General features: G+C 33.9%; 1 protein-coding gene across 3 annotated transcripts in view; it reads right to left on the bottom strand.

Moving 5' to 3' along the window:
* Arhgap5 (Rho GTPase activating protein 5) overlaps nt 1-25,229 on the bottom strand; it is a 77,788-nt gene that overhangs the window by 29,837 nt on the left and 22,722 nt on the right. For 2 of the 3 annotated variants that reach the window (XM_047539145.1, XM_047539144.1), the window contains one exon: nt 7,416-7,563. In XM_047539145.1, coding sequence (XP_047395101.1) covers nt 7,416-7,563 — 148 coding nt within the window. The remainder of the gene's footprint in view (nt 1-7,415; nt 7,564-25,229) is intronic. The other variant, XM_047539146.1, reaches the window with a different exon arrangement.

Here is a 25,229-nt window from a genome sequence, read left to right as displayed (position 1 = left end):
AATTGATGTTATATGCCTCCTAATGTTATGTGTAGAGAAGGATATTTCAGCCCTGTGTACGACCAGCCAAAAATGTCCAACTTGAAACTATGCTAATCAGTTTCTCATCACTGTGTGAAGAACCTGAGAAAAACAACTTAAAGGAGGAAAGATTTTGGCTCATGGTTTCCTATCATGGTCAGCAGGTTCCACTGCTATGGGCCCACAGTAACACAGGGAATCATGGCAAAATGGAAGGCTTAAGGCTATTCACCTAATAGACAGAAAATAGAGAAAAGGAGCTGGGGACAAGATACTGTCACCAAGGGGGGTGGGTAGAGATAGTCACCAAGGGCATACAGTACCAAGTACCCACTTCCCTCCAACTAGGTTCTACCTCCTACAAATTCTATCACTTCCCAATAATTCATTCAAATTACAATTAATCCATTGATAAGGACTAATCCATTGATGAGGTTAGTACACTCAGGATTCCACTTCCCAAAGCCCCATCTTTGAGCACTGCTGCACTGGGGACTAAGCCTTTAACACATAGTCCTTTGGGGAAAATTCCAGATCTAATCTATAATACTGACCATGAATTAGTCAAATAAAATTCAGGAACATTCTGCAAGAATCTGTTTAAGAATCTTCAAAGAATTTAGGTAACATGAAAGTGTACATACAATGTTAGAAACTTCTAGATTATAGAGATGCTCAAACTATTCTTCCTTGTAGCATTTCTCAAGGTTCAAATTTTAAAATGATTTTTTTCAAAAAAAATAAGCAATCCTTTAAGGGAACAAAAGAACAAATTTACTGGGAAATACAGGGTGATTACTTGTGATGTGTGGTTATATATTTAAAGTGAAACACATGATTTGTTTTTCTATAGTCATGATCCACTATTGTAGTCCGTACACAGGAATTGCAGTTTAACCAAAATCTAGGTTTTGTCAAGTGAAGAAAATGGTGGGAGCTGAAGAGGTGAACATAAAAGAAGTGAACATAAAAGAGGATCAAAAAATACCCAGGACAAGGCAAGACAGAAGAAACAAGAGAGTTATGTGTAGTGCAAAAGTATTAGACTGTTGAAAAAAGTGGGAGTTCTTCCAAACAGCAAGTAGGAAAGCATTCATCTACTCAAAAATAAAAAGGCTTTAAGAGTTATATTTACATTAGCAATAAAACAGATGCATTCATCTACTCAATTATTTCTTCCATCATTAGTGTACTGGAACAACAATTTTTAGACTGACATATAAATAACACCATTAGCATTTATACTACCAAGTCATTTTTATCAGAAATATGTTAAGCTTTAGAGACAGTCTGCATTTCTTTATAATTCATTTGTAATAATAGTGGATCATTCCAGATTAACTATATCCACACACAAACAAAAATTCTGGCGAATAGAGTAATAGTTCAACTTTCTGGAACTTGGTCATCCTGATTATCCAGTCCATAACTGGAAAAAAAAGGACTAACCATAACCATAACCAAAAGGATGTCAAAAAGACCTTCCACTAAAATATATTAATCCATTTATAAGAGAAATACCTCAGTTTTCCCACAAATTCTACTTAACCTAAAGAACAACTTAAGCTAACTCTACCATGTGTTTTCCTGACTCACAGCTGATTAGAAATTGCCAATTAGTAAAGCAAAATGAGGCAGCAGCAGCAGGAAGTACATGAACAACAAAGCAGGAGACTGAAAAACTATAAAATGCAGAAAAAAATTTAGTGAGCATATGTTTGTAGCATAGGAATACCTTAATAAATATTTTCTGAAGATAGCACACTTTTAAAATCAGAGAACACTGTCATTAAAATGTCATTCTAAAGGAAATGTACTCTAATTCATTTTACACTGTATTACTCTAATATTAAAGCACAAGAAACACAATTAAATACACCAATATTGCTTATAACTATAAATGCAAAAATCCCTCAAAAATATTAGCAAATTCCCCAGTATGCTTATGTTCAAGTGGGGTTTATCGAAGGAATGCAAGTGTGGTTCAACTAAAAAAAAAAAAAAAAAAAAAAAAAAAAAAAAAAAAAAAATCAAGCAATGTAACAACAATAGAAAAAGAAATCACTAATTATCTCAATTGCCACAGAAAAATCATTTAACTAAACACTCTTTCATGATAAAAACAAGCCAAACAAAAAAACAAACAAAACAACTCAACAAACTAGGAATTAAAAGGTATTATGAGTTGAAGAGCCTCCCAAAAAGATATGTTCAAGTCAGTCTCCAATACCTCAATAGGGTGACTTTATTTGGAAATATAGATGTAATTAGTCAAGATAAGATCACACTGTGGCACAGGGTGGATCCTTAACCCACTGTGTTGTGTCCATACAAAAACACAGACACACACAGAGAGAATACCAAAGACAGAGATTGGTATTTCTAGCCTTCAGAACTGTGAGAATCATTTTCTTTTGTTCTAAGCTACCCAGTTTAGGGGACTTTGTTATGGGAGCCCCAGAAAACAAACACCGAACTGAACTTCCTCAACACAATAAGGAGCAGTTATGAAAAACCCACAACTAATACACTCAATGGTGAAAGAATGAAAGCTTTCCCCTAAGAAAAGGAATAAAAGATGCTTGGTTTCACAACAGGTATTCAGGTATTCACCACTGCACTGGAAATTCAAGCTAGAGCAACTGAAGCAAGACAAAGAAATAGAAGGCATTCAAATGTGAAAGCAGTAAAGTTATCCCCTAAACCAGAGAACAAAAAAATACAAATATATGTATGTATATATAAATACACACAAACACACAAGAAATTCCAAAGAATGAACACACACCAAAATGCTTAATAGAGTTAATACAATAATTTAATAAAATTGCAGGATACAGGATAAACACACAATTCCACACACCAGCATACACACTCCTAGAATGAATTTAGAAGAACAATGCCATCCCCTAAAATACCCAAGAATAAATTTGTTGAAGGCAAAACTTGTACACTGGAGACTATAAATAAGGTTAAATAAATTAAAGAAGGCATAAATAAATGGAGATACCAAGCATTTATGGATTGAAAAACTTAGGATCACTAAAATGACTGCAACATTATCTAGAGATTAAATGCAATCTCTATCAAAATGGATAGGATGGCTTGAATTCTCTCTCCCATCACAAACAAACACAAATGAAACACAAATGTTAGGATGACGTAGAGATACTCAAACCCTCATATATTGCTAGGGGACTATAAAATGGTGCATACACTGGAAAATAGTCTGACAGTTCCTCAGAAAGTTAAACACAGAATTACCATATGATACAGCATTCCACTCCTAGGTGTACATCGAAAGAATTGAAAATAGGCACTTCATAGATGTATATGAATGTTTACAGCAGAACTATTCACAATAGCCAAAAGATATAAACAACCTGATATCTACCAGATGATGAATGGACACAATATATATCCAAAGAGTGATACATGCTATAATACAGATTAATCTCAAAAAGAGTATGTTAAATGAAAAAAAAAAAAAAAAAGACAAAAAGTCATGTGTTATATGACCTCCATTTATATGATATATCCAGAATATGTAAATTCATTGAAACATAAAGCAGACTGGTAAATTGAAGAAAGAGGGTAATAAGAAGTAACTATGGGTTTAAAATTTTCTTTGGGATGATAACAACATTCTGGGACTAGAAGAGGTAGTGGTCACACAACATTGTGAATGTACTACAGGCCATAGAGCTGCACACTTTTAAACTAGTTTATTTTATACACATATAATTTCACCTTAATTAAAAGTAATGTAACAAAATCATTAAGTCATTTAATACTAACAACCATGCTTCTTTCTTATTAAATTTTTTCTCTCAAGTTTTTAGATGTACCTTCTTTGGTGTAGTCTGGTAACACTGTAAACTTTCCTTCTCATTTTAAATATTGACCTTGAATCTTATGAACATAACTTACATTAAGATCTATACACTCAAAATGACCAAAACAGTATCTAAAGACCAAAACATTTTCCAGAGCTTCATAGTTGTTCAACTAAATTTTGGCCTTTTTACAGGCTATTACACAGGCACTTAAGATTTAACAAGTCCAAAATATGAATCTATCATGAACTATCTAATCTGCTTTTTGTATTTCAACTTCCATTTTCATTAACAGAATACCACCTAATATGGTAATCTGAGAGGCATTTTCAAGTCCTCTTCCAATCCCATAACTATTGGTCTTATTTACTTAAAGAAGCCTATTGTTCCCTTTATTTTGTATTTCTTCCATAACCCCTTTTTGTCCTCTTTAAACTTACATACTTCAAGGTTCATTTCAATTGGAACTTAGTACAATTATCATAGAGTAGTACTATTATACAAACAGGGACACTGTTTCTACTATGAAGGATTAACTACTACATAAATTGCCCTTCCCACAGTAAGGAACTAAAATCTAAAAAACCAATTTTTCTAGCACAGAACAGGCAGCTTAATATGATTCATGAAGAAAAATGAGTCAAGCTATCAACAGCACAACTTAGTGCTGGAAAGTATTTAGATGGTTGTGAAGGCAGGTGGAATAGTTTATCAGAGGTGAGGAGATAGAGACAGAGACTTCAGAAAGGCCAAGAAGGCTACAATTTGTAGGGCAGAGTACCAAATAAACATAAAGATACACAGATCAAGAGCCTTGGATAGAAGATGATGTCCCTGGTGTCTTTGGATACTGCAGAGGTACAAGAGAAAAGTTTCTAAGGCCAGGACTGAAATTATTCTCAAAATATCTTTTAATATATAGGGCACTGGGTCAAATCCTCTCCTTGCTTTTCTGTAGGCTTACTTAAGTACCAGAATAGAGGCTGCTTTGAATCCTTCACATTTTAGCAAATTGAATCCAGAAATATATAAAAAGAATAAAACACTATGACAAAGTGGTATTTATCCCAGGAATGCACCAGTAATTTAACATTTGAAAATCAATTTATATAATTTACCATATAAATACAGTTTAAAAATTCCAAATATCATCTCAAAACACAGAAAAACCATGTGACCCGTTTGGGAGAAAAACTCTCGCAAACTAGGAACATTAGAATACTTTCTCGACCTAATAAAGAACATCTGAGAAAAGTTATAGGGTTGGGGTATAGTTCAGTGGTACAGCACTTGCCTAGCCCCAGGACTGCAGAGCAGGGGGAAAAGTTCAACAGTGAATTTGTTGTACTTAATCATTAAGGACTACATGCTTTTTAGGGTAATGAAAACTCCCTGTATCTTGATTGTGGTAGTGGTTACATTATTATATAGTTATCAAAACTCATACTGTAAATTAAAATTGGTGAAATTTATTGTATGTTAATGTATCAATGAAACTGTGCATTTGTGTGTGTGTACTGGGGATTGAAACCAGGGATGGTTTGCCACTGGGCTACATTCCCAGAGCTCGTTTTATCTTTTATTTTAAGAGAGGGTCTCACTAAGTTTCTGAGGCTGGCTTTGAACCTGCAATTCTTCCTGCTCAGTCTCCCAAGTTGCTGGGATTATAGACATGCGCATGGCAACAAAACTGATATTTACAACTACCATTAAACTTTCTTAAAGGTTCTTCAAAAAGTTTAATCTTTTAAACAAGAGAGATGATTACCACAGGAATACTGTTCATTTATATCTAAGAATCTATAAATAGCAAAATATAATTTTAAAATAAGGGGGTAACTGCAATGTATTTCCATTACTGCACGTTGAACTTAAAAATAAGAAGACTGTATAACAGTCCATGTCAAGAGGTGTAAACTGAACTCTTAAGCAACTAGAATTTAAAACCATTAATTAAAAATAAAAAAATCAAGCATTATACTAAAATAACAGCAACAGAACTAGCTTTAATCTTTTTTCTATTCTTATGGTCGTATGGTACCTAAGTATATTTCCACCAAAGTTTTAAACATATAAATTACTTGTCAGGTGATCTGAACTAATTGGAGTTGTGTTAAGAATTAGACTATCGGGTTGGGGATATAGCTTAGTGGCAGAGCACTTACCTAGCATGCCTGAGACCCTGGGTTCAATTCCCAGTGCCTCAAAAGAAAGAATTAGGCTGGAACTACATTCTACCCTGCGCTTAAAATTTATTCATTTTCTTCAAACCAAATCACTCCGCTACTATGAAATGATTCGAGAAATTAGATTTTTAAAAACTTATAAAAATAAATGCTAATCCGTCATTTTATTATCTTTCAACCATTAAAGTATTTTATAATTGCTCGCTCACATCTGTAAGGCTTACAATTACTAGAGAAAATGAGAACTGTTTAAATCTAAAGCAGGAATCTAATATTGTAAGAATCTGCATTTCTTCTATATTAAAGATGAACAGAAATGTAGACAAATGTGCTTGAAACACAATTCTCAAGTGTTTGTTCACGGAACAAGTAAATGATTAAGGGCATATCCCATGTCAATTCTATAAACTAATCCTTCTTAATTGAAAGAAGACTATAATACTAGCAGATGACAGTTTATCACCCACATTTCACACCCTTATTAAAACTTAAAAGTCACCATTCCTCAAGAGACAATTCAATATGTACAGAACTTAGGTGACAATCAGACTAAAGAGGTAAGATGTACATTGAACAAAATGAGCATGCTTTTTAAAAAAACTGTTCATATTTCAAAAAAGATGCTTAAGAACAAATAAAATTAAAACTAACTTAACTCATGTTTTCAAACCATTAAAATTTGTAGTCCATTCAATTACTAAGGTTTCATGGTTAACTTGTGTTCATTTAAAATATACTCTAAAACAACAATCTTCTGCTACCCTACCTCTGACTGGCCCAGCTCAATTTTTCTAGTTTACATTAGGTAAAATAAACATAAGAGCAAGATTATTTTTAAAATGGTAAAGATAACTATACATTTCTTAAAAATACAACTCAAACCATATAAATCACATCAAGCAAAACTGCTGAATAAACTGGAACATCACAACAAGCTACCTTTTATACATCTATAACTATGCCTGTTTTAAAAGAAAAAAGCCTGTGTGTGAGATAGGTAACATAAACAGTATTAGATTTTTAAATATTGGAAACTTCCAAATTATTGATTCAAATAATAATGATGTGTTGATAGTGTAAGAACCAAGTTATTCTAAATTTCAAAGGAAGATAAAGTTTAATGCTTTAGCATCAACTTAGCCACTTACTAGGTTCAAGAGAAGTCCAACAAAAACATTACTGGTCAACAAAACTCCTTCCGAATATCAAATGGTTATCTTAAGAATTAATAAACAAGACAATCAATCCTAATAATGAGAACTAGAATCCTCTTTCAAAATTTAGCTTAAACAAGTCATGAATATTTGACAAACTGCTGGGATAGCACAGGTGAAAATTTAAACCAAATCTTGTTTTGATACTTCTATCCTACCTGTATCTTCAATAAATTCCACACATTTTTCAACAAACAGTGGTATGGGCTTCTCAGCTGTAACCAGATCCTGGAGGGGCATCCCAAAGTAATTACTTTCCCAATTTCTACGCGTTGGTGGATTGAAGTTCTTAGTTTTCTTTTTCTGCTATAAAAAAACATATTTGAGTTAAAACTATTAAAAATTAATCTCCCTCAGAATATTAGTATCAAGCATTGTAAACACAGTTTGGATCAAAGGAAATATTTACAAGCCATATCCAATTGAAATGTCCATCATTACAGGACTCATTACATTCTACTGGGAGTAGCAACCTGATCAATGGAAGCAAAAAACTGAACAGGAAAAAACATTAGCTGACTAGAAGAAAATGTTCTCTTTGGAAAATAAGACTGGAGAAGGAGAGATGAGAAAGATTAGATAATAAAAGAAAGGGAAGATCATTTTTCAATGCCAATATAAGGAACAAATGAAGAATAAGCAATGCCCAATTCAGTTTTTGTGTTATCTGTTCATTTTATTTTGGCTTTTGAAGTAGATCCAAGGGAGGTTTTTGTATAAACCTGTACTTCTAAAAATAATCTACCAATTACTGATTATACAATAACATATTTTTCCAATCTATTGTGTCTTAAATATTAAGATAGTTTTCAGAAGAAATGTATATTTTCATAACAGCAAAAACCAACACAAATTATTTTTTTCAGAATTTAACTTTTATCTAACATTAGGGGGGAAAATGGATTATTAACCAGGGAATGTACTGTCTGAAATCAATGTTGGGGAGATTCTGGTTCAGTCTTTCTTGAGTATGATATACAAAGTATCTTCAAAGATGATTCTATTATGCACACAGAGTTGAGAATCTCTAAAGTATAGGAAGACAAGAAAGTTTTCAGAAATTTGAAGAACTTAAGAGTACTTTTACTGACAGCCCTGGTTTCTTTTTCAGTCTAAAAATTTTTATTTTCTCTGGTATAAATCAGTAATGTATTCATATTGATCATATATCACCACTGGCTTACAATAGAACGAAAAAATAATTTCTTCCTATTTTAACCTGACCAGAATGGTCTTGCCTTAGGACTTTTGCATGGGCTGTTCCTTTTGTCTTCAATGACACCTACACTGATCACACTACTAAAAACTACAAAATGCAATCCTACTGCTTGTCTTCCCCAGTACCTCTCCAGTACTTCTAATCCTTCTTATCCTACATTTTCTCTTCTCAACACTATATAATTTATTCATGCATCATCTTTGTTTCGGGGTGGGAGGGAGACATCCCCTGCTACAATAGAAGCTCAACATATGGGCAGAGATTTTGATTTGCTCATCAACACAACTCAAAGATCAAGAATACTAACTATGAAAGAAAACAGTACATATGGTCCTAAAAAATATTTGAGGTCTCAAACTGAAGAACACTTTGGAAGATGAAAAGATCTCCCATATTCTTGGATAGGAAGAATTAGTATTGTCAAAATGGCCACACTACTAAAAAGCATTACATGGATTTAATGCAATTCCTATTAAAATCCTAATGACATTTTTCATAGAAAAAGCAGTCATGAAATTCATTTGTAAAAATAAAGAGACCCAGAACAGCCATAGCAATCCTTAGCAAGAAAAGTAAAGCAGAAGGCATCACAATACCAGACCTTAAATTATACTAGAGTTATAGTAACAAAAATGGCATGGTACTGGCACCAAAACAGACATGAAGACCAATGGTACAAAACAGAAGATACTATAGTGAGGTGGCCACATCAATGTTTATAGCAGCTCAATTCACAATAGTGAAGCTATGGAACCAACCTAGGTGCACTTCAACAGATGAATGGATAAAGAAAATATGGTATATATACACAATTGAATATTACTCAGCCATAAAGAACGAAATTACACCTTTTGCGGGTAAATGGACAGAACTAGAGACTATCATAACAAATGAAATAAAGCCAATCCCAAAAAACGAAAGGCCAAATGTTCTCTGTGATATGCAAATGTTAACACACTGGGTGGGGGAACAGAAATTCACTGGATCAGACAAAGCGGAATGAAGGGAAGGGAGGAGGGATAGGAATAGGAAAGACAGGAGAATGAATCAGACCTAACTTTCCTATGTTTATAAATGAATACATGACCAGTGTTTTAACTCCATATCATGTACAACCATAAAAATGGGAAGTTACACTCCATGTATGTATAATATGTAAAAATACATTCTACTGCCATGTATACCTAAAAAGAAGAAAAATAAATACCCGTCCCCAAATTTGAGGTCTCTTCTAAAATAAAGAGCTTGGTTTATAGATTGAGTGATCTCACCATGTACTAGGAAAGATAAACAAACGGAAGTGAACCATCAAATTAGAGACATGTAGTGAGTGCGACACTCAGTAAACCTCAATGAATATTAAAGGATCCAAACAGATGAAAAAAACAACAGTGGGAAAAAATTAACAGGACAATTTCAAAGTTCTCAGGAAAATTGCAAAATCACAGGATTCACCTACAGGAATGCTCATGAGAAAGATATGTTAGGTATTCTTTACCTAGTTAATGTATATGTCATTCAGGTGCACATAATCACCAACTGTAAAATTTTTTTAAATTTCTCAATTATGTAATAATCAAATTTAAATTATAGCATGCACAAACTCCTTGAAAAATCATAAACACACAATGAAGAATCAATGAATGAACACTACAATGAAACATAAAACTTATTCTAAATAACAGTAGTATGACTATTAAATAATATATAATTAATAATTTTCCAGGCGATACTACAAAACATAAAAATTATTTGATAACAGGTCAAAACTAAATGTCTCAATCTACCCTAAAAAGGGGTGAGTGGGATATAAGAGAGAATATAATTATGTTAGTGTATGACACATTATCAGAATACACTGGTAGGTTAAGCAAGGATAGTAAGTTGAAATAGAGGCCTTAAGATGGGTGCAGTGGCACACACCTATAATCCCAGAGGCTGAGGCAGGAAGATCAAGAGTTCAAAGCCAGCCTCAGCAAAAGTGAGGCACTAAGCAACTCAGTGAGACCCTGTCTCTAAATAAAATATGAAACAGGGCTGGAGATATCAGTGGTTGAGTACCCCTGAGTTCAATCCCTGGTCCCCTGCCACCAAAAAGAAAAAGAAGAAAAAAAAAAAAAAAAGGGCCTTAATATTTAAAGATAAAAATAAGCAACCCATAAATTAATAGCCCCTTTGCTTTTCTTATCTTTTTTCCCTGATGGCAAAGAAAAAAAGAAAACCAGGAAAAAGCAAAATGAAGTTTATAAAGAGTGTAAATAGAATAAGATCAGCTATACAAAGAAAATTCTAAGACTTGGTACAAAACTAAACCAACTACATATGCCATTTAAACAAAGAGACTTAAATAAGTTAAAAATGACAGGCAATTGAATAAATTATGAACAGAAGGACTAAAACTCAACATAATATAGTTTACAAATCATCAACCCACAGCCAGCATCATACTGAATGAGAAAAAGCTGAAAACCTTTTCTCTAAGACCAGGAACAAAACAAGGTGTCCATTCTCACCATTCTTATTCAACATAGTACTATAAGTTTTAGCCAGAACAATTAGGAAAAAGAAAGAAAAAAACATACAGATAGGAAGAAAATCAAATCATTCCTGTTTGTAGATGACATGATTCTCTTTATACAGAAAAACCTAGACTCCACCAAAATACTATCAGAACTGATAAAATTCAGTAAGGTAGCAGGATACAAAACCAATATACACAAATCAGTTGCTTTTCTATACATCAATAACAAATTTGCCAAGCAAGAAATTGAAAACACCCAGAAACCACTCTGGACGCAAGAACTCACTCGAGAAATTTTTATTACATGGACAGACAGAGTGTCTGCCTGCAGGGTGAGAAAGAGTGAGAAAATGAGAGAGGGAGAGAGAGAGAAATAGAGCAAGAATGGCAGTGGAGCTATTCTTTAAGTAGTGGAATTTCACAGGCTAGTAACAATGGGCCAATGGCTGTTGAGGAGGTTCCTGAGCTAACAAACTGAACCAATGACTTGACTAGGAAGTTCGCAGGCTAGCAATCTAGGTTGTAAAATGGTGTGGGGGAGGGAGCACAATGGCAGCAGCAAAATAGCAGATCTGATGCCAGTAGAAATCATCAAAGTCATCCCATGCACAAAAACTACAAAACAATAACAACCAACCAAACAACCTAGGGATAAACTTAACCAAATCTGTAAGAGACCTCTAACAATGAAAATTATCAAACACCGATGAAAAGAAACTAAAGAAGACACAAAACACTGGAAAGAAATCCCATACTCATGGATCAGAAGAAATAGAGTTCAAATGTCCATACTAACCAAAGGAATTTACAGAGTCAATGCAATCCCCATCAAAATACCAATGACATTCTTCAGAAACAGAAGAAAACAATACTAAAATTCATACAAAAACACAAAGACCCTGAATAGCTGAAGCAACCTTGGGCAAAAGAAAGAAGTTGGAGGAACCACAATACCTGATTTCAAAACAGAACCAAAACAACATGATATTGGCATAAAAAAAGACAGATACAATGAAACTAAAGTGATATCAGAAATAAACCCAAATGACTACAGATACCAGATTCTTGACAAAAGTGCCAAAAACATATATTGGAAAAACATACACTGGACAGCCTCTTTAACAGTGCTGGGAAAACTAGATACACAATGCACAACTTGACCCCTACATTTGACCCTGTACAAAAATCAACTCAAGATAGACCAAAGACCTAAATAAAAACCTGGAAACTCTGAAAGTAAAGAACAAACACTAAGACATTGATGTGGCAATGATTTTCTGCCCAGGACCTTAAGAGCACAAGAAAAAAAGCAAAAAATGGCAAATGGAATTACATCAAACTAAAAGTCTTCTGCAGAGCAAAGGAGACAACAGAGTGAAAGGACAACTTACAGAATGGGAGAAAAATATCTCCCAACTATCTCACAGAGGGTTAAAATTCAGAATATAAAGAACCCAAAAACAATTGAATTAAAACATGAATAAATGGGCTGAATAGATACTTCTCAAAAGAAGAAATATAAACAGCCAATAAACATGAAAACTGGCTCCAAAGCATCAACCATCAGGGAACTCGCATTTAAAACTACAACTCACCCCAGTTAAAACAGCTATTATCCACAAAAACAAAAAATAAATGCTAGCAAGGATATGGAGAAAAAGGAACTCTTATACACTGTTGATGGGAATATTAGTACAGTCATTATGGAGGGTCTTCATAAAACTGAAAATAGATATGATTCCAGCTATCCCACTTCTACATATATATACAAAAGAAATGAAAACAGCATACCAGATACCTGCACACCCATGTTATCTGTGGCACTATCCATGATAGCTAACATATGACATCAGCCTAGATGCCCACCAACAGAAGAATGGGTAAAAACAATATTATGGAATTCTATTCAGAAATAAAGAAATTCTATCATTTACAGCAAAAGGGACGGGACTAGAGGACTTTATGTGAAGTGAAATAAGCCAGATGAGAAAATTAAGTACCACAAAATTTCTCTCATCTGTGAAAGCTAAAAATGTTAACCTGGCAGAATAGTGACTATGGGTTAATTTAAAAAAAAAAAAAAAAAAAAAAAAAAAATTTAAAGTAAAAAAAATAACAATCCAAGAGAGATGGAAGAAATAATATGTAACTACAATGTTAACACTGGAGTTGTCTTCAAGGCAAAAGGCTTTGAGTAATACAAAAAAGACTCACTTCATAACTATCCAGAATTCAATTCATCAAGTAGTAATAAGTTATGATAGAAATAAATATAAACAACTATGGAAACAAAAAACAAATTATAAATGATCTCCTTTAGTCCTCATCAGCTCAAGTATGTCTAAAGTAATGACAATAAAGGCTTAAATTAAGGTGGATGATTTTAATATATTTATATGTACTGACACACACTGAAGTTTAAGAATAGTATAAGCAGCACAATACCATCTCTAAAAATAAGTCATTCATATCAATGTAAGTACAGTTGACTCTTAACACTACCAGGGGTTAAGGGTGCTGATCCCTAATAAAAAAATCTGAGTATAATTTTAAAAAATTAATTAAGCTCTTTATTAACAGATACTTATACTTTGTTGACTTTTTTTTTGAAAAAAATCAAGTTGTAAACATTTATTACAAATTAAAAAGTAGACTTAAAAATTTCAGATATAACCGGATTACAAAACAATTTAAAAACCCTTTAAAAATACACTGAGAAAAAAAGTCAGGCTTTAAGTAAAAAAATTGTTTTTACCAAAAAGATACGTCTTTAGGTAAAAACAATAAAAGCCTTTTGCATGCTGCAAAGATAATTCCGACAGTCTAACTGATCAACAAGTAAAAAGCAAGCACTGTAAGGGCTTCATCTCCAACCTCCTATTCATTTCTTATTGCTAGAATTCTGTTGGATGTGTTCCATCACATTTCCCTGCACAGGAGAGTTGGAATACTGTGCTCAACATCCATAGCATTTCTGCACGTAGGAAAGTAAGAACCTTCATCTGAATTAGGGCAAGTGTTGTTAAGCCCGCGATTTGGGAGTATCTATTGTTTTTCCCATTCTCACTATTCTGGTAATTCTGCTGGTAATTGTATAGAGGACCCATAGGACATGCAGAGTGTCTATAATGTTTACAGTCTGTTGCATATTTACTGCCTTGAACTCTAGAACTTCACCAGGCCCTGCAACATTTGATGACTCCAAATGTACTCCTTCAACATCAAAACCTAGACTCTTCCTCTCATACACCTGGAAAGTACTTCCTAGGGTTATTCTTTATGGCAGTCTGATATACAACTACATCTTCCTTGGTGTTATTAATGGTGATAAAACCATATCCAGTTTCTTACACTGAATGATTTTACTATTCCAAAAATCTTCACTGTACTAACTTTCCTGGTTCTGTCCACCAGCAGAGACTGCCAATGTTAGTCAGCCTTTTGTCCCCTTTCTGCACCACTGCTTTTGGTGCCTGGTTTGGTGTTGGCAGTGCTGTTTGACTGGGGGTGGTAGCAGTTGTGGTAACTGCAGATCCTCTTAGGCTTGGTACCATGGGAGCAGTAGAGCTGCTCAGAGCCCACTGGAATCTGCTCTTGGCTCCTGACTGAAATCTGGGTGTAATTTTTACCCCAAATCACCTACTGTTGACCAGAAACCTTACAACATAAGCAGTTAATTAACACTACCTTTTTTTTTTTTTCTTTTTTCATTTTGGAGGTACTGGGGATGGAGCCCAGTGTTGCTCTACCACTGAGCTACATCCTCAACCTGTTTTATTTTTTATTTTGAGACAGGGACTCACTAAGATGCCCCAATTGGACTTGAACTTGTGATCTTTTCTGCCTTTGCTACTAGGATTATCACTGTACCTGGCTACATATGGTGAAAAATAAGGTCTTTACCCGAGGGGGGCGGATACACAGATAGTTATCTGCTCAGTTGGTTGGAGATGAGTTCACTCTAACAGGAGGTGGCTACAAAATTATTACAGTAAATCAGTTATGTACTACAGTTAATTTAATGTAGTTATGAATTATATATTCCATCTTTACATGTGTTTACATTGCTCTTGACTGAACGGTGCCATTTACAATTTGCATGTGTTACGTTTTAATATAGTTTAGCTTTTTATAACAGATTTATGTATATGTTCTGGTAGTAAATGATAACTCACCTACATGTATTTTATGCATTTGTGACATATTTAACTTTTTCAAAATGTTTTCAATATTTCTAGGCTACACCAAATCTCCAAATAAAAACTCCAAACCTTAAGTGCACTTGTGCAGTTCAAACCTGTATTATTCAAGGGTTGACTATGTACAAAAATATAAACAAAGAAGGGGTTACATAGTATTACACTGTAAGTCATACATTTCCTTTGTAAAGGAAAAAAATTTTGAAAGGAAAAAGATCACTTGTATAACTAGGAAAAAATATAAGATTTAAAAAATTATCTATAAATTCTGATTTCTCTTTCTAAAAAGGAAAAAGATGGCTTCCCATTTGAATTTTCTCTCTACACTCCGGTCCCTCTGTCCTAAACTCAAGGGATTTTCAACATATCCTAGCATACAATTAAATCAAAGACACCAATGTAACTACAAGAACTACCTAACCTCTCTCTTCCTAATGCTCTCAAACCACATTTCATTATGTTACTGCCATGACCAACTTTCCTGTAATTCTACCCTGTTTCATATTTTCCCACCTGTAACAACCACAGTACAAATCCTCCTTTCTCTCTTCTTCTTCTTTGGGGCTACTCCTATTCCTCATTTTTTTTTTTTTTTCTTTATCATCAATTTGTCCATCTCCTGGGACATTCTTATGAACATACAAATACTCTCTAATCTTTCTGATCTTTAAAAACAAGTCCAAAAACCCTACTCTGATACCACATTGCTTTCTAATCACTGCCTAAATTTTTGCTCCCTTTCACATGAAAAAAACTTGAATGTCATTTAAATCTTCATTTTTCACATATCATTCACTCTTTAATCCACTTTCATCTGGCTTTTCGTACCATCCCATTAAACCAACTGTGAAGATCAGATACTTCCATAGGATCAAATTTTTAAAAAAAGTTTTTCATCTTTAATTTCCTCCTCAAGTACCTGTTCTTTTGGCTTCCAGACCACTAAGCTTTACTTGTTTCTCTCTTTTCAGTCTCATCTGCCAACAGTTCTTCCTTTTCTAGCCAAACTCAGTTCTTGGCTCTACTTTCTTCTCTAGCTATAATCTGCCCTTGAATGAATTTATCTAATCACACAGCTTTTAATTCTGATAACTCCCTCTGAGTACCAGAGTCATACATTTAATTTTTAGAATATTTGACATTTCCACTTGGATATTTATATTTGAAACATAAAAAATACAAAATAGATGTCTTAACTCCCTCTTTTTCACCATTTCAGTACATCTACCCAGTTGTTCAAATCATAAATCTAGGAGTCTTACTTTCAAAATGGTTTCTAGAATCTGGTTACTTTTTTCTTTCTTGGTACCTGAACCAGAAATAATATCTAGTACATAATAGATACTTTGTAAAGTAGACAAGAAGCAAACAAAACTGTGAACAAGAACCTGAGGAAAGTCTTTACCATGTAAAATTTCTGTGCTGTTGCTTTATTTACCAGTTTACAGAAACCATTTCATTTCCCTAATTCTTCATTCTTATGAGAGGCACTAGACAGCTATGTCTAAGCTTACATATCCTAACTGAAACCAGATTTATACAAAAGAATGATTACTTGCTGTAAGTTATGGTAAGAACCAGCTAGCTCTATGTGAATTCATTTCTATATAAAGAAAGATGCTTTCAACAATGTATAAGCTGAGAAATACAACCTGTTAGGTTACTGCGAAGGATACAAAAATCAGGAGAATTTAATATACTCAAGAAACATACAATCTATTATGAAGAGTAAAATACCCCATTACCAGTCATTTAACAGCACATACAAAATGGTATGTTAAGTGTCAAAATAACTAGATGGAAGGCTTAAACCCAGACTTCAAAAGGTAAACCTCATCATCCACGTATCAGAGAAAACATGAGGCCTTTGGTTTTTTGAGATTGGCTTATTACACTTAGCATATTTTCCAACTCTATCCATTTACCTCCAAGTGCCATAATTTTATTATTCTTTATGATTGAATAATATTCTGTTGTGTATATATACCAGTTTTTTTTTTTTTTTTTTAAATCCATTCATCTACTGAAGGGCATCTAGGTTGGTTCCACAATCTAGCTATTGTGAGCTGAGCTGCTATAAACATTGATATGACTGCATCACTGCAGTACACTGATTTTAAGTCCTCTGGATATAAACCAAGGAGTAGGATAACTGGGTCAAATGGTGGTTCCATTCCAAGCTTTCTGAGGAATCTCCATACAGTTTTCCAGAGTGGCTGCACCAATTTGCAACTCCCCCAGCAATGTATGAGTGTGCCTTTTCCCCCACAACCACACCAATACTTATTATTGCTTGTGTTCTTGTTAATAGCCATTCTAATTGAAGTGAAATGAAATCTTGGGATGGTTTTGATTTGCATTTCTCTAATGACTAGAGATGATGAACACTTTTCCAAATATTTATTGATTGCCTGATACATAAAGGTGGGGGGGCAGGGGTAAGAGAAGAATGGGAGGAAATTTCGATTTATGTAGAGGGAAATGGGGGCATCAGAGGAAGGAAAGAGTAGACTGAGACAGATATCATTACCCTATGTACATGTATGATTACATGAATGGTGTGAATCTACATCATGTACAACCATAGAAATGAAAAGCTGTACCCCATTTGTGTACAATGAATAAAAATGCAATCTGTTTAAAAAAAAAAAAAAGGTAAACCTTATGTAAGAAGAAATGAAGTTAGGGACATTTTAAGAATTTAGAAAGGAGTTTGTACGTGTGTAGAGTCTATTTGTGATTTATTCACTTAAATATTTGGGTGCCTTTTAACTGGTACCTATTGTATCAGGAAAATAACTAGAAACTGCTGATTATATACTGCTCACCATATATCAATATATAGCCTAGTTAAGGCTGTGTACCCAATCTCAATCTTCTTATCAGCTGAGACAACTACTATTTTACATTATTTGGATATCCCTAGAATTTAAAAGTATGCATAATAAGAGCAGAGAGGTAGACAAGGGCTACAATGCAATGGTTTTAGGTGAGGAGTCTGAAATTTATACAGAGGTTACAAATATATTTTGTAGAGTAAGTGATTAGGTACTACTGAGCACTATCCCTCACAAAAGTAACCTAAGGAGCCATTTGAATTAATGTTGAATGTAACACAGAAAATCAATTAAAAAGTTATCGCACACAAATACTGGTGAGGATGTGGAGAAACTAGATACATCATATATTGCTAGTAGGAATTTTCTTTTTCTTTTTCTTTTTTTTAAATATTTTTTTGTGGTGCTGGGGATCGAACCCAGGGCTTTGTGTTTGCAAGGCAAGCACTCTACCGACCGAGCTATCTCCCCAGCCCACTAGTAGGAATTTTAAATGGTACATCGTACTCTGGAAAAGAGTCTCTCATGTGACTAAATATAAAATTACCACGAGACCCAGCAACTGCATTCTTGAACATTTATCCCAGAGACATGAAAACTCTTGTTCATATAAAAACCTACTCTCAAATGTTCATATAATTTTACTGATGATTGTTAAAATCTTGAAATAACATGATGTACTTCAACAGGTAAAAAAAACTGATATATTCACACCATGGAATGTTATTCAACAATAAAAAGGTAGTTGATACATGCAATGACTTGACTGAATCTTAAGGGAATTATGCTGAATGAAAAAAAGTCAAGCCTAGAAAGCTATACACTATATGATCCCATTTATATAACATTCTTGAAAGGGCAAAATTATAAACCAGGTGTGGTGCTACACACCTATAATTCCAGCTACTTGGGATGCTGAGGCAATCTCAAATACCAGGCCAGACTGAGAAATTTAGAGACATGGTCACAAAACAAAAGGGGAGTAGAGGGCTAGGGATGGACCTCTGATAGAGTGTCTTTGGGCTTAATCTCCAGTAAAAGGGCTGGGGTGGGGGTTGGGGCAGGGACAAGAAATATCAAAATTAAAGAAATGGAAAACAGATTAGTTGCTGCCAGATTAGGTTAGGGGTGGGGGAATGGGTAAGGAGGAGGATGTGGTTATAAAAGGATAACATAAGGGATCTTTTTGGTGATGAAGGCAGGACATACAAAAAGGAGTACAAGCAAAACTGGGGAACTTAAGATGTGGATCATAATAATGTCAATACTCTAGTTGTGAAATTGTACTAGTTTTTCAAAATGTTATACCATTGTGGGAAAGCAGGAAAATGGAACATGAAACCTCTGTATTATTTCTTACAATGGTATGTGACTCTACAATTATTTAAAATGTTTAATTAGGAAATAAAAAAAGGTCACTGCAATTATCCAAATAAGAAGTAATGACAACCTCAACTAAGACTGTGAAAATGAAGCAGAAGCTACACATTTTACAGCTGAATAAAAGCAGTCAAGTATTGTAAATAGCCATAGCATGTATCCCTGGTTTCATAGTACTACTTTCCTAAAAGCACATTCTTACTTCTTACTCAATCTTGGTAAGGACAGGGAAGTAAAAACTATGATCAATGAGGAAAAACCTGCTTTTCCTCCCGAACAAGTACAATCATGTCATGAATGACTAACTTCTAGAAACTCACAGCAATTTCTTTAAGGACCACCTACTAAACCTAGGTTTCTCAACTTCAGCATTATTGACATTTTGGGCTGCATAATGTTCTGCTGTGGGAAGTGGCCTGTGAATCCTAGAATGTGTAGCAGCACCCCTGACTTTTACTGACTAGATGCCAGCAATAACCCCCTAAACCCAATATGTCAGCCAAAAATGTCTCCACACATTGCCATATGATCTCTAGGGCAATACTGACTCTGGTTGAGAACCACTGTTAGGCTAGTTAAAAACAAGGACTAAGGGCTGGGGTTGTGGCTCAGTGGTAGAGCAGTTGCCTAGCACATGTGAGGCACTGGGTTCAATTCTCAGCACCACATAAAAATAAATCAATAAAATCAAGGTATTGGTCCATCTACAACTAAAAAATATATATATATATATATATAATATATATATATATATAAATTAAAAATAAAAAACAAGGACCAAGAACTCAAGATGGGAAAATGAATACAGAAATATTCCGAGTAAGTCTGAGAAACTTTAAAAAAAAAACAGGCTCATACATGACTCAAGATTGGGAAATACCACTGTAGAGTATACAAAGATGAATGATAATAATTAATGTTTACAATGTAGGAAAAAATACACAAAAATTTGTATACTATACATAATGCAATTACTTTAGGTAGGCAAGAATAAATACTACATTATAGAATAACATCAGTTTTAAGAAATTCAAGTGAATGGGTAGATTTCTACCCTGCTTCCCCAAATACATATTTTTAAGTATATTCAAAAGTATGTTTCGTTTTATATGAGACCTCACATTCATTCTTAGAACCACTGTTGTTCCCTTTGCTTCCTGTCTCATCATTAAGTACTCTTCGTTACTTTAATAGTTGCCAATCAGAGCATTAGCAAAGAAAAAAGAAAAATTTCATTGTGTCTTCCTTTCCCTCACATCTTATAATGGGGTCTTAAACTGGGGTTCACATGCCTTTAGGGAGTAAATGAAACCCTTAAAACCCCAGTAAAATTTTATGCATAAGCATTTTTCCAGTGACAATACTCAAATCTTTCCTTGGATTTTCGAAGGGCTAAGAAGAAATTTCCAAAAGTTCACAACAGGGGCTGGGGCTGTGGCTCAGTGGTAGAATGAGGACCTAGAAAGAAAGAGGCACTGGGTTCCATCCTCAGCACCACATTTTTAAAAAAGCACAAAAAACAACAACAACAACAAAACAGTATTGTGTCCATTTACAACTAAAAATTATATACAAAAAAATTCACAATTATTTTATATAGAGTATGCAAGGTGTATCTTGTTTGGACAGTTAGATACAGACATAAAAGCCCCTTTGTTACACCCATACAGTTTGTTCTAAGGACTGGATAAATAAAAAATTACTACTTTTAAAAAGCAATCCTCCTTCCCATTGGGCTTTCTCTTCTTTAAAAGTCACAGACTAAACCTTGTTTACTTTAGTACTCCTTGACAACATCAGTGAGATGACAGGAAAACATTACAGAGATAGAAACGATAAAACTGTATCTACTGGGGCGGGGGGGGGACTCTTCTAGGATTGAGTGGTACAATTTGTAGTATACAAAAATTGAAGTTTATAGAATTGGCAATTCTATAAATTTACCTATAGTCTTAAAATAGTAATAAGCGTCCATCTACATAATAAAAACAGAACATTATAGAAGTTCTTTGACACATATTAACTATATTCCTAACAATCAATAATCCACTACAGAAATAAATAACTTAATAAGTCTCATTAAAATATACAAATCTGAAATATACTTTTAAAATTAAACACCTAATTACATTTCAACTGCATCTGAAAAGCAACAAATCATGGTTAAATGGATAACAGAACAAATTCAAAGAAACAGTAAATAGCATACAGTAAAAATACAGGTAGAAATACCTAAATTTATATAATACCATAAATTAGTGAGGCCAGCACCAGAAATGCTACTAAAGAAATCAGTTTTTACTTTACACAAACATCATAGATCTAGTTAATGATCCAGAGATAGAGCAATTTAGCCAATTAGTAAGCAAGCAACAGAAATATTTACTAAAGTCTCAGTGAATGTTTTCCAGATAAGACAGAGATATGAGGAAAGAGGAGTTTTGATAAACCTTGTTGAAAATACAAAATATATTTAAAATTTTAAAAAAACCAATCTTACTAGACTGAATTCCCCGAGAGCAGAGACAATGACTAAGTTATCCCTCCATTAGCTTCTAACGATGTTCAGGCACAGCAGGTATTCAATAAAATACTTATTAAGTAAAATGACAATTTCTTCAAGTCAAAATAAATTACAATTATTGAACAGATTCTTTTATTACCAGTTCTCTTATTACACTACAAAAACAAGGCCATATATATTTGTACTGACTTCAACTGATCACAGCACAACTAACTGTGCTAAGTTAGGCAGATGAACTATAAATAGTATATAAATTTTGTCCATAGTGGACATCGATTTTCATCCTTTAGAAATTACTCCAATTTAGAGGAAAGCTAACTTCACGCAGAGCTCCTGGGATAAAGGCTCAGATCTATATTCAGGAGTGTAATTCTATTCCTCTGGTCAGAAAATATTGGCTAGGAGATACAGGATCCAATTCAAGACAGACAGCAAAGATGCTAATTGAAGGACTTAGACTAGAAAAGATGCTAACTGAAGAGTCTGAGAAAGTTTTCTCATTCTTCTAAACATACTTCCCGATGGGAATGTGTATGCCTATAAATCTAGAGCTACTAAGAATACTGAGGCAGGAGGACTGCAAGTTTGAGGCCAGCCTGGGCAACTTAGCACAACCTTGTCTCAAAATGAAACACAACGTGTTGGGATGTAGCTCAGTGGTATCGCATTTGCCTAGCATATCCAAGGCCCTGGGTTCAATCGCCAGTATTACAAAAAATTAAAATTAAAACGTAAAAAAACAAACAAAAAGCACAACTCCAAAACTTCCTATAGAAAGATAACCCTCTTTTTTTAAAATATTTTTTTTAGTCGTAGACACAATACTTTCATTTACTTTTATTTATTTATTTAAATGTGGTGCTGACGATCGAATCAAGTGCCTCACATGAGCTAGACAAGAGCTCTACTACTGAGCTACAACCCCCTCCATCTCTCACTCTTTTTTACTGGTGTGTCTAAAAGGTAATAGTGTATATAACTGACATATTTTATCAACTGCCAATAAACCTAAGCAAGAAATTCCCAAAAAACAGATTTTTTAAAAATTTTGAAACTTTTAAGCATCAAGACTTTGTTAAAGAATCCTTGCTCATAAAACAAAATGCAAGTCTAAACCATCAGACCTGTAAATATTTTTCTGTTTCTTGACATCCAATTCACATTTAGACTTAATTAAATTTCCTTCAGAAACTCGATGTATTTCAGATGTGAACACTGACAGTCAATCTAGTAATTGTCAAGAGGTTAAAGAATATACACAAAAATCCCAAACTATGCTTTCTCTACAATTTGTGCATTTCCATAGCGTTCAATACAAATATGTTTTCACTTATTTTATTACCTTTATATCTGGAATGAAGAAGTTAGAAATCACGTAAAAATGATGGTCACCACTGTTTGGTTAGTGGTATTTATTTTTTAAAAAGCGTTTTACTTGATAAAGACTGTAAGGTTCCAGAAATCAGAAGTTCTGAAGATTTACTACATTCTAAAGGATCTACTATATTAATGGCATGGAAAGTTGCTATTTGCTGTTATTAAATTAAAATCTTGTAACCCAATATACACATATTAATGTCTATCTCTTTAAGGTTTTTCAAAATAAAACATTACCTATTTTCATTTTCCCTCCACCCCAAAAGGCTTTAAACCCTCCAAAACCTGGTTAAAGCACTAGCAATCTTGTAAGCCAGACAATATCTGATAGTGCATTTAGATAAGGGCACACAGTAAAATGCTGAGAAAAGAACAAGGTCTGGAAAGAACATTTGAGAATAAAATAAGATTTGGTCAATTGTTAACATAAGGGGATAAAAAGAGCTAAGACCTGGAAGAGAGGAAAACAATTTAAGAAGAATTTACAAATGAAAAATCATTACAAGATTTACATAAATGCACCATAAAATCAACAAGTATTTTACCATTTACTCTTGCTGAACCAAACTGACAACAATGAAGTAGATACTGAAAAACACAAATCAACATGAACACAAATACCTGTATACCTCCCCCCTTCAATGAACACTAAACCTGAGTTAAAAACTGGCAATTTTATTAATGACTCAAATTTTCTTAGTCTCATTCTCTTAAAGCATTGCTTTTCAAATATTAGGTTATGAAATTAATTCAGATTACAGCTAGCACTTTTTTTTTTCACTGTGATAGACCAGAGAATCAAAATATGGTACAGCGATCAAGCACAGTGGTGCAAATCTATAATCCTAGCGACTGGGGAGGCTGAGCCAGGGGGATCATAAGTTTGAGGTCAGCCTCAGCAACTTAGTGAGGTCCTATCTCAAAAGAAAAAAATAAAAAGGGATGGAGATGTAGCTCAGTGGTAAAGTAGCCCTGGGTTCAATCACCAGTACAAAAAAAGGTATACAGTGAAACTAGGTATTGTATTGCCATTTCAATTATAGAGAAATATTTATGTACTACACCCTGATTTTAAACAAATTCTCACTGCTGGTTGTAATCAGGAATGTCTTCTTACAGATTTTGTTCCCATAACACTAAACTAATTTGGAGTATTAAAAAGATAGCTAAGTATGAACCTTTCTCTGATTCTAAATGAATGGCCTCCCTAGATGCTATTAATGCCCAGAATTACAATTTTCCAGGTATCAAGGAATCTGAGTGAAGATTCCTACACTTTGGCTTCTATCTTAGAATTAAAGAATGAAGGTAAAGAGAATGATGCTGTCTCTGGTAGAAGAAAAACCAAAGTGCATAAGCTCAATTAAAAATTATAGGAGTATTTAATTATAAAATGAGTCAGAAAACTAATCCAGCAAATGGGACAAAGGATTGTTCTGAAATATAGGCACAGTACACTGGGATACTTCAGGACTGATACCATTTTTGAGCAGTGTGATATGCCAAGCACTTGAAATACCTATTTCCAGTTCCTACCACAACACCAAGGAAAATCCTATAAGTAATTCCTAATTTACAGGTGAGGAACCAACAACTACAGAATGGTCAGGGTTAGTAGTTTGTTTTTGTTGTCTTGTTTTTGGAAGGCTACAGAACAAACCCAGGACCTCATCAAATGCTAGCTACATAAGTGCTCTAATACTGAGTCATACCCACAGGGGTTTATTCTTACTGTCTGCTTAATTAAGGATCATCTTGGTTATTTGTTATTTGGTCATTCAGCACTCGCAGTTCCTCAAAGATCTTTGTTAGTCAATCTTCTATATTCACTCCCAAGGAGATTTCATCTATTACCGTCTCTATTTCATTGTCTCCTAAATATGTATCTCCAATTCAGACCTCTCCTGAGCGCTCT

The sequence above is a fragment of the Sciurus carolinensis genome, chromosome 2, assembly GCF_902686445.1.
Source record: "Sciurus carolinensis chromosome 2, mSciCar1.2, whole genome shotgun sequence".
In the NCBI taxonomy this organism is placed as follows: Eukaryota; Metazoa; Chordata; class Mammalia; order Rodentia; family Sciuridae; genus Sciurus; species Sciurus carolinensis.
The sequence above is the reverse complement of the archived record's forward strand: the minus strand, read 5'-3'. Positions and strand labels throughout refer to the sequence as shown.